This window comes from Stenella coeruleoalba, assembly GCF_951394435.1.
Source record: "Stenella coeruleoalba genome assembly, chromosome: 13".
Lineage (NCBI taxonomy): Eukaryota > Metazoa > Chordata > Mammalia > Artiodactyla > Delphinidae > Stenella > Stenella coeruleoalba.
In genome coordinates this window covers 28,893,866-28,911,663 of record NC_137159.1, presented here as the reverse complement: position 1 = coordinate 28,911,663, position 17,798 = coordinate 28,893,866, and the positions used below count along the sequence as shown (strand labels likewise).

General features: G+C 33.6%; 1 protein-coding gene across 9 annotated transcripts in view; it reads right to left on the bottom strand.

Moving 5' to 3' along the window:
- The window catches only part of EXOC6B (exocyst complex component 6B), a 717,212-nt gene that overhangs the window by 349,194 nt on the left and 350,220 nt on the right, over positions 1 to 17,798 (bottom strand). For all 9 annotated transcript variants that reach the window (XR_013830987.1, XR_013830988.1, XM_079940498.1 and 6 more), the window contains 3 exons: positions 15,124 to 15,207; positions 14,715 to 14,761; positions 13,248 to 13,368 (listed from right to left, as the gene is read on the bottom strand). Coding sequence is in view for 7 of the 9 variants with exons in the window: in XM_079940498.1 (XP_079796624.1) it covers positions 13,248 to 13,368; positions 14,715 to 14,761; positions 15,124 to 15,207 (252 nt within the window). In the remaining 2 variants the exon portion in view is untranslated. The remainder of the gene's footprint in view (positions 1 to 13,247; positions 13,369 to 14,714; positions 14,762 to 15,123; positions 15,208 to 17,798) is intronic.

Sequence of the window (17,798 nt, the reverse complement as noted above, 5' to 3'; positions counted from 1 at the left end):
GAAAGATTTGATCAATGAAACCAAAAGCTCAAGTTAAACATAAAATCAATAAAATAGACAAATCACAGTTAAGTCCAATTAAACAACAAAGAGAAAACAAAACAATACAAAGAATACAAAAACAAACATAAATACAGAGGAAAATACAAATTACAAATAAAGTCTATGTATAATCTCTTACCAACAAATTTGAAAACTGAAATGACATGGAAGATATCTTCTGTGGACAAGCTACAAAGATGCATATGGCACTATTTTTCAGTGACTTTGATAGTCAAATTCTCTTAATTATAGTTTGATTACTTGCCCTCTACTTAATTGCTCAGTTCCTGAAGGAGTGTTAAATTCTCCCACAATGGTGTGGTCCCTTGGTTTCTCTTCCTACTACTTAACAGTTTTTGTTTATATACATACTGATGCTTGCTTGTCCCCAGTAAATGGGTTATTGTCTTTTTGGTGGGTTAAAAATAATATCAAAACAAATGTTCCTCTCTTCTCCCATTTAATGGTCTTTAACTTCAATCCAATTTTCTTGAAGAATATTGCCCTTTTTGCTCCCCATTCTTTATTTTCAATCTTTCTGTGTAATCTTAATGTATGAATCTCTCTTAGTAACCAAACTATAATACTTTCCAACTCTGGCATTTCTCATGAATACTTACATATTTGGACCTATTCTAGCCATCTTATTTTAAGTTTTCTACTTTCAATGATTTCTTCTTTCTTTTTTGTTTCCTTTCCTGTTTTTCATTGGATCAGTGTTTTCAGATTATCTTATACTGGTTATTAATGTTATATACTTTCTGCCCACTGTTTATTTGAAATAATCTGGGGTTTTCATCTAAAAAATGTTTTAAACTTAAGCTTCTCCTCTTTTAGGGATTCTTAATAGCATAAACTTTACAAATAATCAAACAATCAGTTATTTAGATTTATCTATGAGTTTTACTCTCATTTTTGCACCCACTTATTTACTCCCATCCCATCTTGCATTTAGAATTTCTTTTTCATCTTTGGTAAAACATCAGTAAGACAGGATGGGTGAAAAGTAAACTTTGAACCCTCATGTGTTTGGAAATGCCTTTCTTTTGCAGCACTCAAACTAAAATACACAATTTCAGATGCGAGAAAACTGTCTGCCCTAATTTACCCTGCCTGACCAAAAAAATGCATCCTTTCAACTGTAATAATCTACTCTTTCTTTAATGCAGGGAAATTTCCCTCTTTTATTTAATTATTTAAGTCCCCTGCTTTGTGACTGTTCTTTCTTTCTAAATCCCTATTAGATACAACCAAAAATCTACATCAATTATCCATGTTCCTTAACTTTCCATTCATATTTTCCATCTCTTTGTGTCTTCACTCTATGTTTGGGGATATATATTTGATTTTGTCTTCTTGATCACAGAATGATATGCCGTTTTATCTATTTAATCTTTGAATTAAATTTCTCTATTATGGTAGTCATAAATTTCCAAGAAAGCAATGTTTATCTTTGATTTCTATCCTTCTGTGGCTTGCTTCCTTCCTTTTCCTCCTTACCACGTTTTTTAAAATTGTGAATATAGTATACATAAAGAAAATAATAAATAAAACCTATATGTACAACTTCACCAGGCAAACAAAACTAAATAGCACCAGCATGCCAGAAGCTCCAAAACAACTTCTTTCCTCTCCATTCAGGAAAACATTATCATGACATTTATGATAATCATTTCCATGTCTTTCCTTCATGTTTTTGCTTCTTTGTACTTTTTAACTTAATAAACTTTATTTCTTAGAGCAGTTTTGTATTTACAGATAAATTGAGCAGAAAGTACAGAGTTCCCATATATCCCTTCACACAGAAATTCATGCACAGATTCCCTTATTATAACATCTTGCATTAGTGCGGTAACATTTGGTACAGCTGATGAACCAACACTGACACACTGTTATTAACTGAAGTCCATAGTTTACATTAGAGTTACTCTTTGTGTTATATAATCTACGGGTTTTAACATATGTATAATGACATATTCCACCATTACAATATCGTAGAGAATAGCTTCACTGCTCTAAAAATTCCCTGTCTTCCACTTATTCATCCCTCCATCCCTCTCCCAAATCCTGGCAACCCTGATCTTTTTACTGTCTCCATAATTTTGCCTCTTCCATAATGTCATATAGTTGGAATCATATGAGTATATACCCTTCTCAGATTGGGTTCTTTTACTTAGCAATATGCATTTAACTTTCCTCCACATCTTTTTGTGGATTGATAGACCATTTCTTTTTTGCCACTGAATAAATATTCAATTATAAGAATGTACCAGAGTTTATCCATTCACCTGCTAAAGGACATCTTGGTTGCTTCCAGGTTTTGGCTATTATGAATAAGCTGTTATAAACATGAGTGGGCAGGTTTCTGTGTTAACATAAGTTTTCAACTAATTTGGCAAATACCTAGAGTGTACTTGCTGGATCATATAGTAAGAGTATGTTTCATTTTGTAGAAACTGCCAAACTCTCTTCTAAGCTGGCTGTACCATTTTCCATTCCCATCAACAATGAGAGTTCCTGTTGTTCCACATTCTCTTCAGCATTTGGTGTTGTCAGTATTTTAGCCATACTAATGGGTGTGTGGTGGTAGCTCATTGTTGTTTAATTTGTAATTCCCTGAGGACATATGTTGTTGAGCATCTTTTGTATGCTTTCCTGCCATTTGAATATCTTCTTTGGTGAGGTATCTGTTCAGAATTTTTGCCTGTTTTTTAATTGGGCCCGTTTTTAAATTTTTTTCTTACTGTTGAGTGTTAAGAATTCTCTATATATTTTCAGTACCAGACCTTTATCACATATGCCTGTCAGTTCATTCTCTTAATTTCATTGCTTTGTAACCATCTAAATACTCAGTCTTACTCAATATTTTCTTTCTCAATATGATGTAAGTGGAAAAAATCTGTATGTATAAATTTCTGTCTTGCTTTTATAATTCAACATTATACTTGTGAAACTCATCCATGCTACTGTATACAGCTATAGTGTGGGCATTTTCATGCTGTATAATATTGCATGTTAGGAGTTTAACCCAGATTGTTCATTTTATTACCAATGGACATTTAAGTCATTTCTAATTTTGAAAATTCAACAATGCTGGAATGAATATTCTTGCATGTGTATTATGGTGCATTAGGGCAAGCTTCTCAAGGGAATATAGTTAGGAAAAGTATTTCTGGTTCATGAGGATCTTCAATTTTAAAAGATGATGCTAATTTTTTTCAAAGGGGTTCTGAATACTTCATATCCTTATCAACATTTGTGTTATTAATTCTTACATAATGTTATCTCATTTGGTTTTAATTTGCATTTCAATGATGCAATAAAGTTGAGCATCTTTCACGTTTCTCAGCCAAGCGAATTCCTTCCTTAGTGAAGTACCTGTTTAAATCTTTTGCTTGTTTTTTCTATTGTCTGTCTCTATTGTCATGATGAATAGTGAAATTTTTGTATTTTTTGTTAGTTCTTTGCTGATTTTGTGTTGAAAACATCATTTCTCATCATATAGCTTGTTTTATCTACATCTTTCATTTTTTTGTTTTTTCTTACAGCTTTAACGCAGCTTAATGTTTAATGTATGAATCTTTTCCTTTCTGGTTAGTGCCTTTGGTATTTTAGTTAGGAATTCCTTCCCCAACCTGAATCATAAAGATATTCTCTTATACTATCTTCTGAAAGATTTATGGCCTTACATTTTACATTTTGATATTTTATCAACCTGAAACTCATTTTTTGGTATATTATTTCCCCCATACTGATAGTCAACTGTCCCAGTACTATTCATTGAAATGTCTGTCCTCTACCCACTGACCTGCAATACTATCTCTTTTATAAATATCAAAGATCTTTTTTGGAGGCCCTATATTCTGTTTCATTATTTATCCAATGACAGTACCGGAGTGTCTGGTACTCATTTAATAAGATTTCTAAATTAAGTCTTGATATCCAGCAGAGAAAACCCACCAACCTTATCTCAGTCTTAAGGAGTCTCTTAGCTGTTCCTGGCTTTTGTACTGGCTTAAGACCATAATTCAAAAAGAGCCACGTACCAAAATGTTCATTGCAGCTCTATTTACAATAGCCAGGAGATGGAAACAACCTAAGTGTTCATGATCGGATGAACGCATAAAGAAGATGTGGCACATATATACAATGGAATATTACTCAACCATAAAAAGAAACGAAATTGAGTTATTTGTAGCGAGGTGGATGGACCTAGAGTCTGTCATACAAAGTGAAGTAAGTCATAAAGAGAAAGACAAATACTGTATGCTAACACATATATATGGAATCTAAGGGAAAAAAAAATGTCCTGAAGAACCTAGGGGTAAGACAGGAATAAAGACACAGACCTACTAGAGAATGGACTTGAGGATATGGGGTGAGGGAAGGGTAAGCTGTGACAAAGTGAGAGAGTGGCATGGACGTATATACACTACGAAACGTAAAATAGATAGCTAGTGGGAAGCAGCCGCATAGCACAGGGAGATCAGCTCGGTGCTTTGTGACCACCTAGAGGGGTGGGATGCAGAGGGTGTGAGGGAGGGAGACGCAAGAGGGAAGAGATATGGGAACATATGTATATGTATAACTGATACACTTTGTTATAAAGCAGAAACTAACACACCATTGTAAAGCAATTACACTCCAATATGTTACAATCAGATTGCAAAGGTACTCATCCTCCCAAAAATAAGATTATTGAGATTTTGACTGCCACTGAATTAAATTTATAGATCAATTTTAAGAGAACAGATATCTACAATAATAACTCTTCCAATCAATGAACATGCTATTTCAATTTTATTTAGGTCCTCTTTAATTCCTTTTCGTCTCTCAAAAACATTTTAGAATTTTCTCCATGGAGGTCTTGAACATATTTTGCTAGATATATTTCTACTACTTTTAATGTATGCTATTGTATCAATTTTATCTTTTAAAAATTTTAACTTTTCAACTTTTACTCCTGGTTTATAAAATGACAGTTGATTTTGCATAATGATTTTGTATCAGGGAACATGCTAACCTTTTCCATTAATTGTAATAAATTTTCTGTAAATTCTTTGAATTTTCAATGTACAAAAATATATCATCAGCAAAAATGACAATTTTGTTTCTTCCTTTCAAAGTTGTATTTTTTAATTTATTTATGTTTCTATCTTTACAACAGTAAGCACGACTTCAAATACAATACAAAATAGGAGTAATGGTAATTAAATATGATACTTATTATAGGTTTTTGAGGATAGATTTTTATCAGTTTAAAGAAATTCTCTTATGTTTTCAATTTACTAAGAGATCTTACCATGAATTTATGGTGTGTTTTATTAAATGCTGTTCTGTATCTATTGAAATGATTACATAATTTTTGTCCTCTAATCTATTAATTCATTAAATTATGTTAATAGACTTTGTAATATTGAACTAAGCTTGCATTTGCAATGATAAACTCAACATATTAATGCTTTTTGTAAACTGCTGAATTCTGTTTTCTAATATTTTATTTAAGATTTCTGATCTATATTTATGAATAAGCCTGTATATTTATGAGTTTATGAGTTCTTATACTATCCTCATCTGGCTTCATTATCAAGATTACACACACCTCATAAATGAGTCGGTGTTTCCTCTTTTCTATTCTCCAAGAGTTTATGTAAGATAGGAATTCAAGAAAAAAACTCCCTAGACCTGAAGATTTCTTTAAGGGAAGAATTTTGACTGCTTTTTGTTTACTTCTGATTCAGTCTTAACCTGAAAAGAATAGTTCTTTCCAGTTTAATGTGGGGGAGGGCACCATATTAGACTCTCCATCCCAGATAGGCCCCAGAGACTATCAAATCTGAGTACAAATTGCCTGGACTAACAAGTAACCTCAAGGCAAATGCAGCTTAAGTGTTTAAGTCTATCTTTCTGGACCTCTGGACTCTCAATCTCCCCTGGATTTGGCCTGGTAATTCCTTAATAACCTTACTAAGCACTCTAGATTTAAACAACATCTTATATGCAGTACATAAAGCAGTACTTTTAGTTGTTTCAAGCTGAACAGCTGCTATGAATGACCTAGCTTCCTATATTCCTAAAATGAGAAATAATTATTACTTTATAAATTTATCTCCCAGTCCATGAGTTATTTGTATTTGCTAAAGAATAGCTATGCAATTTGTTTATTATTGTCTTCTATTTGATGTAACTGGTTTTCCTCAAATATTCTACAACTCGGCATTTGTTTATGTTTAGAAATGAAGGACTAGATTGACTAGTATGTATAACCGGTATGGGTTTCACCCTCTGCAGCTTTTAAGTCTGTTTTCCAAAAACTGACTACAGGCTCTTTGTAGGTGGGTGGGGCAGATGAATCACCTTGCTCAAAAAGTAGTACTAGAGAACTTCACTAATCATGTTATCATCTCTTTATGTTGATGGTAAGGTTGGCCAAAGGAATTGGGTAACCTGCTGTCTAGCCAAGATTTTTAGAAGGTAGACCTCTAAATAATTTCCCTTAAGATTTCTCGCAGCCTCATTCCTGCTCATAACATTTGCTGACTGAATTTAGAGTGTTCCTAGATTCCATTTGGAACAATGTTTCCTACTTTGACAATACCCTCTACACCATATTTAATGCAATATTTTCTTTTCTCAGGTGGAGTCATTATTCTGATTCCTTCTGTTTTCTAAATTCAAAGAAATTTTTCAAAACTTCTGGCCTACAGAGGTACTTTGCAGTGTTTCTCTTTTTAGTTTTTCTTACATGTTATTTCAATAGCAATTTGGTTAGAGAGCTGCACGACAATATATGCTTAGTACACCCTTTGACTCAAAGAAATCTAAAATATGTGTGTCTGTGGGGGGGTGGGTATGGATGTGGGTGTGTATAAAACCACTATTACAAAGCATGGAGCTGATCTCCCTGTGCTATGCGGCTGCTTCCCACTAGCTATCTATTTTACATTTGGTAGCGTATATATGTCCATGCCACTCTCTCACTTCGTCCCAGCTTACCCTTCCCACTCCCTGTGTCCTCAAGTCCATTCTCTACGTCTGTGTCTTTATCCCTGTCCTGCCCCTAGGTTCTTCATAACCTTTTTTTTTTTTAGATTCCATATATATGTATAGCTGATTCACTTTGTTATAAAGCAGATACTAACATACCATTGTAAAGCAATTATACTCCAATAAAGATGTTAAAATCAATCAATCACACACACACAAAAAAACCCCACTATTACAGTATACACTCTTGTCTGCCCATCACATAATAAGAAAAAATGTCCAATATTTAATAGCTACAAAACATGAGGAGTTTTGGCCACACAAATTATATTGTTCCATAATTTTAAATAGTAAAAAGATACCTTTGTAGTATTATCAGATGATCTGTTTATCATTCTATTGGCAGTCATACTAGCAATTATATTAAGAGATCTTCTAATATTAAACCATTCCTGATATGAATTCTTTGTATTAGAATATTATTCTTTTAATATACAGGTACTGCTAAATTTGAATTCTAAGTTAGATGGATTGTATAAGATTGCATAAGATTTTTATCACGTTTTGAAATCAGCACTGAGAATATTATATCTTTCAAAATGTTTCCAATTTATGCAATGACTGATAATTCAATCAGAAAATATAAAAAGTTTTAATTAGTGACACAGAAAGTTAGAAAAATATACAGATTTTTTATAAAAAATAACCACTCAGATATAATGTTTCCTTTTCAGATTTGTTTTGATGTTTAGGTTGTTCTTATTTTTCTTTCTTGCTGATAACGTAACACAATAAATAGTGTCATAAAATAGAATTGGTATCTGTGGCATCAACTACTTTGTCTCATAATGGATAAAAATGGTTCAGTCAGTAAATGTACGTGATGCTGAGTTCTATTTTAACGGTTCTGTTGAAATACAATTCCCATACCATACTACTCACCCATTTAAAGTATGTAATTCAACAGTTTTTAGTTTTTTAAATATTTTTGCAGACATGTGCAAACATAACCACAGTCAGTTTTAGAACATTTTCTTCATCTCAAAGAGAAACCCTGCCCCTTAAGCTATCACCTACTTATTCCTCGTATCCATTCCCAGCCCTAGGAGACCACTAATTTCTTTCTGCCTCTGTAGACTGATGCTAAACTATTTTTTTAAAGGTATTTTTGTTATTTATTCTTCAGTTCAAAAGAATACACAGTAGATCTACAAGGAAACATTCCATTAAGATTAATTTTCTCCATAGATATACACTTTAATCAGCACATTGTAAAGTGTCCTATTCTTCATGACAATAAGTATGGTTGCATAATGAGGAAAACAGTATATTTTCCTGCTGAGAGACTCCTATAGATTTGTCACATTCTCAAATGTGAAAAACCACTGCTTTAAAAAAAGAAATTGTTTGGAAGAAATCTAAGTTTTCTAAAAGAAAAACACCTTTTCCCAGGAAAAAAATAAAATTGGTGAAATCAGGGAAATGGACAGATATAAAATAAACAAAATCAAAGACTTCTCTCCCACAGAATGACAGTAATACTAGTTAATAAATATGAATCAGAAACAAACCTTCCTCAAAATACTACCTGAAATAAACCATAAAATACCAAAAATAGGACTTAGATAGGGAGCACATAAAATATTTTACCAAAAGATATAAAAGCAGGGCTTCCCTGGTGGCGCAGTGGTTGAGAGTCCACCTGCTGATGCATGGGACACGGGTTCCTGCCCCGGTCCAGGAAGATCCCACATGCCGCGGAGCGGCTGGGCCCATGAGCCATGGCTGCTGAGCCTGCGCATCCGGAGCCTGTGCTCCACAACAGGAGAGGCCACAACAGTAAGAGGCCCGCGTACCGCAAAAAAAAAAAAAAAAGCAAATAAGTGAGAAAAATACATATATTCCTGTTGAAAAATACCAGATGCTGAAATATGTCAATTACCTCCATTTAAATTTGCAGATTTACTGCATACTAACACTATAGGTCAGTTTTAGGGGGAGGTAAGAGGTGCAAGGGATGTGACAAAGTGATTCTCAAATTAACCTAGAAGAATAATAAGGAGGTAAATAGTATATTTTAAAAAGAGGATTTTATAGGACATATATGTCATATAAGAAATTAAAGCATACTATATCAGATGTAATAATCAAAACAGTGTTGTACTGGTTCAAGACATATAGAGAGAAGGAAGGGGGCAGGCAGCAATCAGAGCCTAGAAACAGATCTTAGTATTTATATAACATATTATGATAAATGTGGCCTTCAAAATAGGTTGGGAAAGGACAGACTTTTATGAACTGAATGCTGCATTCCCCCCGAAATTCTATTTTGAAGCCCTAGTGCCAGTGTAGCCTTGTTTGGAGAAGAGGCCTTGGAGAGATAATTAAAGTCAAATGAAGTCATATGGGTAAGGTCCTAATCTGATGGGATTGGTGTCCTTATAAAAGGAGAAGACACTAGAATACATGCTGAGGAAGGGCCATGTGAGAACACAATGAGAATGTGATCATCTGAAACCCAGGAGGGTCCTTACCAGAAACCAACCATGATGGCACCTTGATCTCAGACTTTCAGCTTCTGGAACTGTGAGAAAATAAATTTCTGTTGTTTAAGCTACCCAATCTATATATTTCATTATGGTAACCTGAGCTGAATAAAACAACAGATTATCACAATAATGTTATTGGAGGTGATGAGTCATTTTCAAAATAAAGTCCAACCTCACACACAACACTAAAATAAACTTTTAGTTTATGAATTATATGTTAAACAAGTAACTACAGAAATACTAAAACTAAACATAGGCAAATAATTACATTTATTTGGAATAAGGAAGACATAAATAGTAAGGTTAAAGATCAATAAATTTAACTCCATTAAAAATTTTAAACTTCTGTAAAGCCATGGAAAAGAAAATCAAAGGTTAGAAACACATGAAACTAAGGAAATATTTACAACCTATACATCAGACTAGAGATTAACATTCAGATTAAGGTTAATGTTAAACATTAACATCCATGTGTTACTAATAAATATAAAATAAAACGATTAAAATACAAAATAAAGGCAATGCATAGGAACAGGAAATTCTAAGAAGATATACAAATAACTAAAAAGATGTGAAGAGATTTTTAATATCAGTATTAAAGAAAACCATTAAATTAATTTCTGACATATAATTTCTGACATTATTATTATATTGAGAATGACTTATTGTTTTTAAACGTAACTTTCTGCGGAATAAAAGGAATAGGGAAATAGGAATTCTAACAGATGATGCTTAGTGATGCTAAATGGTTCAATCTTTTTGTATAGCAAATTAGCAATACACATCCAGAGCCTCAGAAATATACAGATCCTTTAACTCACTAAATTCACATCTAAGAATTTATCCTAAGTATAATTAATGTGCAAGGATATGTTAATAAAAATATTTACTTCAATGTTTATAACAGCTTAAAAAAACTTTTTAAAAAAGTATATCAAGTGAATTAATTTTTTAAAATGGTGCATTCCTAAAAATGGAATATTATACAAATGCACATTAAAACTAATACAAATTCATTAGATATTAAATGAAAAATACAGCATGTTTTATGTAAAATATATATTGTATATCATGTATTCATTCACAGAAAAAGGGGTCTTGAAATTTACATATAAGAAAGCTAATAATAATCATGCCAGGGATCATGGCCAAACTCGTTACTATTAATAATCAATATTTCCTATCTTTTAATAACCATGTTATCTTTGTATAACTTTTTTATGTAAGAGCACACCATGCAATGGAGGAAAGTAAAGCATTTAAAAAATGATCCTAGGGGCTTCCCTGGTGGCGCAGTGGTTGAGAGTTCGCCTGCCAATGCAGGGGACACGGGTTCGTGACCCGGTCCGGGAAGATCCCACATGCCGCGGATCGGCTGGGCCCGTGAGCCATGGCCGCTGAGCCTGCGCGTCCGGAGCCTGTGCTCTGCAGCGGGAGAGGCCACAACAGTGAGAGGCCCGCGTACCGCAAAAAAAAAAAAAAAAAAAAAAAAAAAAAAAAGATCCTAGGACAATGGATATACTATTGCAAGAAAAAATAAAACGAGATCTTTAATCATACTCTAAATGACAATAAGAATAGGTGGTAGTAACTATATAAATGTGTAACAATCAAGCCATGAAATAGTTGAGACTGTTTTTTAGTCTCAGAACAGGCAGAACTTTTAAAAAATATTTTTTAATTTTCCAGACTTTATTATGACACAAGCATATTAATGGTAAAAATGTCAGGTCAAGTCCTTGGACACAAATAAGCAATGGGAGACATTTTAAAATAAGATAAATATAATTAGATACATAAACATTTAACATTTTAAATACTAAAGAACCACCAACAAAAATAAAAGGAGAAAAATATTTGCAACACATTCAATAACGACATACCCTCTTTGGTTTCAAACTCATACGTTAATCAATCTCCTAGAACCTACTGCTTGAACAGCACAAAAAGTATCTCAAAGTAATCACAGCCAAAGATAACTTACGACTTCCCCACTCCAAACCATCAAAACCAACACTATCATCCAAGGAAGGAAACTATAAACCTAGGCATTAGCTTGATACTTCTTTCTACCTTACCTCTTGTATATTAAACCATCAGAAAGTATAATTAATCTTACTTCCTAAAAATCTCTCAAACTCATCCACATCTCTCTATATCTACTATCACCTTGGTTCAGCAATCATCATCTCTTGTCTGGAATACTAGACTAGCCTACTAACTGTTTTCCCCACATCCATTCTCAACCCTCATCTGTAATTTAGCCAGAACAATCTTTTAAAAATAGAAATCTGACTTTCTCACTCCAATTTACCCTACTCCTGCCCCCAACACACACATACTCACTCAACCCACTGCTTAAAGGGTCAAACAGGTCCTAAATAATATGACACCTACCTACTTCTTTATTCTCACTTCCTACCTTAGTTGCCTAGCTTTCTATGTTTATGTTCTAACCACTCGGGACATCTTTCAGTTTCCTAAAATGGCTACAATCCCTTCAATTATAGATTTTACACATGGTATTTACTCTAGAACACTTGCTAATGACTAGATAAAGAGAGTTGAAGGGTTATGAATGACTTTTAAGTTTCTGGCTAGCATAACTAGATGTATACTATTCTTGAAATTTTTTAAATACCAAATTATCTTCTATTATTAACTCCTCACTATTATTCCTCAAACACTTCAGACATAAAAGTACCTCAAAGTCCTTGTACTACTGTTCCTTTCACCTGGAATGATCTTTTAATTGATCTTTACACAAATAGTTACTCCTTGATATTTAGATCTCAGAATGCCACTTCAGATCAACCAGTCAAAAGCAGGCACCTTGTTGCCCTAATCTATCACTCTATTTTAATTGTCTACATTGTATTATCACTGTCTGATATTCCTATTTATTTGTTTATTGGGAATCTCCCCAATTAAAATATAACTCTCTGAGAGCAAAGACTTTATTCTTATTCATTCTTGTATTCCCATTGCCAACATGTAATCCTTGTTTAAGAAATATTGAATGAATGAATAATTCAGAGCCAGCATTCTCTGCTTGTAATAAAGTAGATTATCATCAACAATTGATGCTATCATAAAATATATCAATAGATCATGGGAACTCATAATTAAGCAACTTACTGAAATGTTGTAGAGTAAGAATAAATCTGTGAACTCCAAATCAGTATTAATAGGCATTACGAAGGCAATATGGAGTAGTGGCTAAGAACATGGGCTCTGCAGTCACACAGTCGCGGTTTGAATCCAAGCTCCACCACTTACTGGGTGACATCAGGCTGGTTACCTAACCTCTCTGAGGTTCAGTTCCCCAGGCTATAGGGTAAATATAACAATAGCACGTGCCTTATAGGGATGAAGTGAGGATGAATTATATATGCAGTACACAATAACAATATAATAACAATGCCTGAGACATAGACAGCAATCAAATGTTAGCTGCTGTTTTCTTATTGCAAAGAGCATTCACAAAAGTGGGCTTAGTGTTAGAGAACATGCAGTTTGAAGTGACTACTTCCATACATCTTTGAAGAAGATGACTCCAAATGGGTGATTTCAAACAATACACATATGATGATTTTAAAGCAGTAGAAGACTGAATAGCGTATAGATAATTAGCTTGAAGTAAGAACTTCTCTCGTGCTTCTTACATACCGAGTGAGTACGGAGTGCTGCGATGGTTTTTGAAAGTGCCATTTCCCACAGTTCATCGATGTAGGCTCTATTTACTAAACCCTGGGTTGTATGTAAAATGTGATCTTCAACCACAAAAAAGCTAAGATTGAGGAAAAAAGAAAGCACAGCTGTCAGAAATTACAGTTTGACTACTATCATAAGGGGATGGCAAACATTAAGAGTTGTCATCAAATTGGAAGTTAATACTAGTCATTTTTTCTTAAAGAAAGCCGTTTGGTATCACAAACAAAATCAGATTTCTTAGACTTGGAATTATACCTCTGATCATGATATCATCTTAACCACTTCTTTAGAAATTGGAGTTACATTCCTATTAAATGTTAATCATGTTATCTAGAAATTTTAAAGGGAAGAAGAAAAATGTTTATAGGTAAAGAAGGCTAATTTCACTACATTAAAATCAACAGCCCATTAATACATTTTAAAAAACGAATAGAATCTAAAGAGATAATGAAAGTTAAAGCACGCATTTTTTTAAGAATCCAACACACAAAATACCAAAATAATTCCGCTTATATAAACTTTCTCATCAAAGTGCTGAAAAGATATCTTACAAAGGTAAAAAAAAAAATACACACATATTTTTTAACATTCTTCTGTGGCTTCTTAATTTTTATGCATCTAAAATGTATCTTCAGCTTTCTTGCCTAAATATTCATACAAATTAAAACAATTCTTTAAATAGGGAATTGTTATGATACATTTTAATCAAAGGTATCAATTACATTGCAACAATCTAAACTTGGAAAAAAAAGAAATTTCATGGAACAATCCAACTTATTTCCCTTCTTTTTAACTGCAAAGTCACTATTTTGCAATTAGAATAAGCTGTCTATATTTGGGATGTTTATTTGGGAACTGCAATTCCATACTAGTATATATACTCCAGATGAGGATGGCAAACTATACAGTCCATGGAACAAATCTGGCCCACTGCTTGTTTTTATAAACAGTGTTTTATTGGAACACAGCCATTGTCTTTCATTTACATATTGTCTATAGCTGCTTTCGTACCACAACAAAGCTGAATAGTTCTAACAGAAACCGTATGGCCTGCTGAGCCTAAAATACTTTACTATTTGGCCCTTTTAGAAAAAAACTTGCCAACTTTTGCTGATTATTTGGTTCCCTCTTAACAATAATGAAAAAACAGAACATCACATATAATGACTACAATTCAATATTTTTCTCCCTTTATCCATAAAAAGGATTCCTCAACAATATAGAATTATGTTCCCCAACATAATTCTATGAAACAAATAGACATTCCTTTAAAATCATCAGATATTCAAAACAAATCTTGTCTTAAGAATTTAGAAAAGAAAAAAAATTTCCCAAAGAACACGATATACTTTTCCAAGTCTCACAAAAAGTGTATAAACAATTGAAAGTGTATAAATTTAAAACACACACACACATACCCACCCTACAATTTGATTAAAATACTTCCTGTAGCCATCTAAAGTTTCATGCTGCAACAAAGCAAAGAGAAAAAAGTTATTGTTTCTGTTTTGACACATTAAGACAGTTAAAATCAGCTAATTAATTTCTTAAGGCTCAATTCCAAAGACTATAAAGTAAATATAATAATAGTACCTACCTTATAGGATTACAGTGAGGATGAAATGAGATAATACATATCTAGTACTTAGAACAATGCCTGACACATAGCAAGCAACAGATGTTAGTTGCTACTTTCTTAATGCAAGTCACATCCAGTGGTCCCAGAGTGACAGTTTGGGGTGGAGGTGGGGGGAAGCCCAAATGGAAAATAATTAAAAGATACCAGAGAAGAAAAGTGAAAAAGGGAGAAAAGTAAAGGTGGTGATCCAACCATGTTAGAAGGAGGCTGGAGCACCAAACGAGCCTGTTTTCGCCTCTGTTTTCGGTAGTAGTTCTCAAACGTTTCCCGGGCACCCTGTTAAACAAACAAAAGGAAATGGGTTGATACATTTGGACCAATTACTCTAGTATTTTATGGGAAATTCCCAGGTCAGGAATTGAGGCAGCCCCACATTTCTCAAAATCTGCTATTTTAACACTGATAATCTTCGGAAAAATAAAAATAACTTATTGAACCTTACTTACAAATACCAATAGAGATCGATACAAAAAATTCTTAAGAGGAAACTACCAGAACTCAGCCTCCAACACACCAAAGCTGGTTTCTGAATCAATTATCACAAATTCACAAGAAAGACAAACCAACATTCTCATAGGTTATAACAACAGTTTAGAAAATGGTTCTTAAAAAAAAAAACCTCACAGAACATTCCAGAATAAAAACTAGTCTCAAATAAATCATGACCAAAAGGCCAAAGGGAGGCAGGAAAAAGGCAGGAGCTGAGAACATTAAGTCAGTCTTCTCAGACAGAATATAATCTAGCACAGGATTAATACCAAAAAGGAAGAAACAAAGCCCTGAAAAGTCTTAGCACACAGTTTCTACTTTTCATTTAGGGTTTCTGGGCTTAAACTGAAAGGTGCTCTAGAGAACAAAAGCTAACTCATGAGCTCTATAACTAGGGTTGAATAGTGTCCTCTCAAAATTCATGTCCTTCCCAGGACCTCACAACATGAACCTATTTAGAAATAGGGTCATTACAGATGTAATTAGTTAAATTAAGATGCAGTCATACTACAGTAGGGTGAGCCTTAATCCAATATAACTGGTGTCTTCATAAGAAGAGGAAAATGCTATATGAAGGCAGAAACACAGGGAGAACACCATATGGTGCCACAAGCAGAGATGGGACTGATGCAGCTGCAAGCCAGGGAACACCAAGGACTGCTGGCCACCACCAGAAGCTACAGAAAGGCAAGGAAAGATTCTACCCAGAATCTGAGAGGGAGGATGGCCTTCTGTCATCCTCATTTTGGATTTCTAGTCTCCAAAACCGTGACAGAACAAATTTCTCTTATTTTAAGCCACCCAGTTTGTGCTACTTGATTATAGCAGCCGTAAGAAACTGTTATAAGCTCAAAGCTTTTAAAACATGATGCTTCCCATTATTAAACTCTACTCTCAACCCAAGACTTTTCTAAATAAACAAGAGTAGAAAGGGAAAGACAGCATTACACAGTGGTTAAGAGTACTGATTTTAGAACCAAATGATTTTATTCAAACCATGGCTCTGCCCCTTACTAGCTGTATAACTCATATGACTAGCTATATAGCTTCCCTTTCATTATTTTAACTTCCAGTATTTAACTCTTTACCTTTCACTAATAGATGTGCTATGGTTTACTCATTTGTAGAGATGCCAAACTCACATGGTTGTAATAAGGATTTAGAAGAGTTATAAAGCTTTTAGAATAGTACCTGATAAATAATAACCACTATGCAAGTACTTATTTAAAACATAAATAAGATGAAATCAGTGATGAAACAGAAAGCCCAGCCCATGTGAACATAAACTCCATGAAATACCTGGTTCAGTTTTCTTCACCTTCCCAAAAGTCTGAAGAATTTTACTCAATATGACTTCTTTGTTAGATCCCTAAACCAGGAAAACTGTTTAAGGTACTAAATCATGCAGCCTCAATAGTGTAGCTCAGGCGTGGGCAAATGTTTCCCATAATGGGCAGGACAGTAAATAGGCTTTGGCGAGCCATCCAGTCTCTGATGCTACTACTCAACTCTGCTGCTGTAGTGCAAAAGCAGCCATAGACAACTCATAAATGAGTGTGGCTGTGTTCCAATAAAACCTGATTTGTGAAAACTGAAATTAGAATTTCGTATCATTTTCACCTGTCATGAAACATTACTCCTCTTGTGATTTTTTTAATGAATACCAACCATTTAAAAATGTAAAAGTTCACACAGGTCATACAGAAACAGGCAGTAGGCTGGATTTGGCCCATAAGTCACGGTTTGATGACCCCTGGGGTAGCTTAAAAACAAAGGTTTTAAAACACTAAAGTTATTATAACTGTACACATCTGAATTTTTCTGCCTAAAAAATGAAAACAAACATTAAGACAGCTATTTCAAGGCTTTCTTAGTCTATAAGTTAGTGAGGTAGCAAATAATTCTATTTAAGAAATAAAAAGTGGAAACTGCCTCTTGGTTTGTTAAAGCTGTTCCCCACTTGTCACCATTTCACAGCATAGAGGTATTATTAAATGTCAATTACATTCTATACACACTGAATGGCTTTTCATTTTAAGGTTAACAGCCCTAAAGGCCCTTTATTATTTTAGTGTGACGTTACACTTTCAACATGCTTTCTAGCCAAGATACACTTAGCTGAGAATTTAGGGAAAGCCTTCTAATTAGAACACACTATATTAACTTAATTATTTGTTGTAAATGGTAGAAAATAAACAAGATGAAATTCTATATAAAAACCAAATCATGAACCTCTACTTAATTCTAAAGTATATACATTTTGCTTTTTCAATAAAATTAAAACATAAGAAAAAACCAATTTATCTAATAGGTCTGGCTTCCCCATTTACAAAAATGAGCTAGATTTTCCCTAGTGGGTGCTAAATAAATTCACCTCT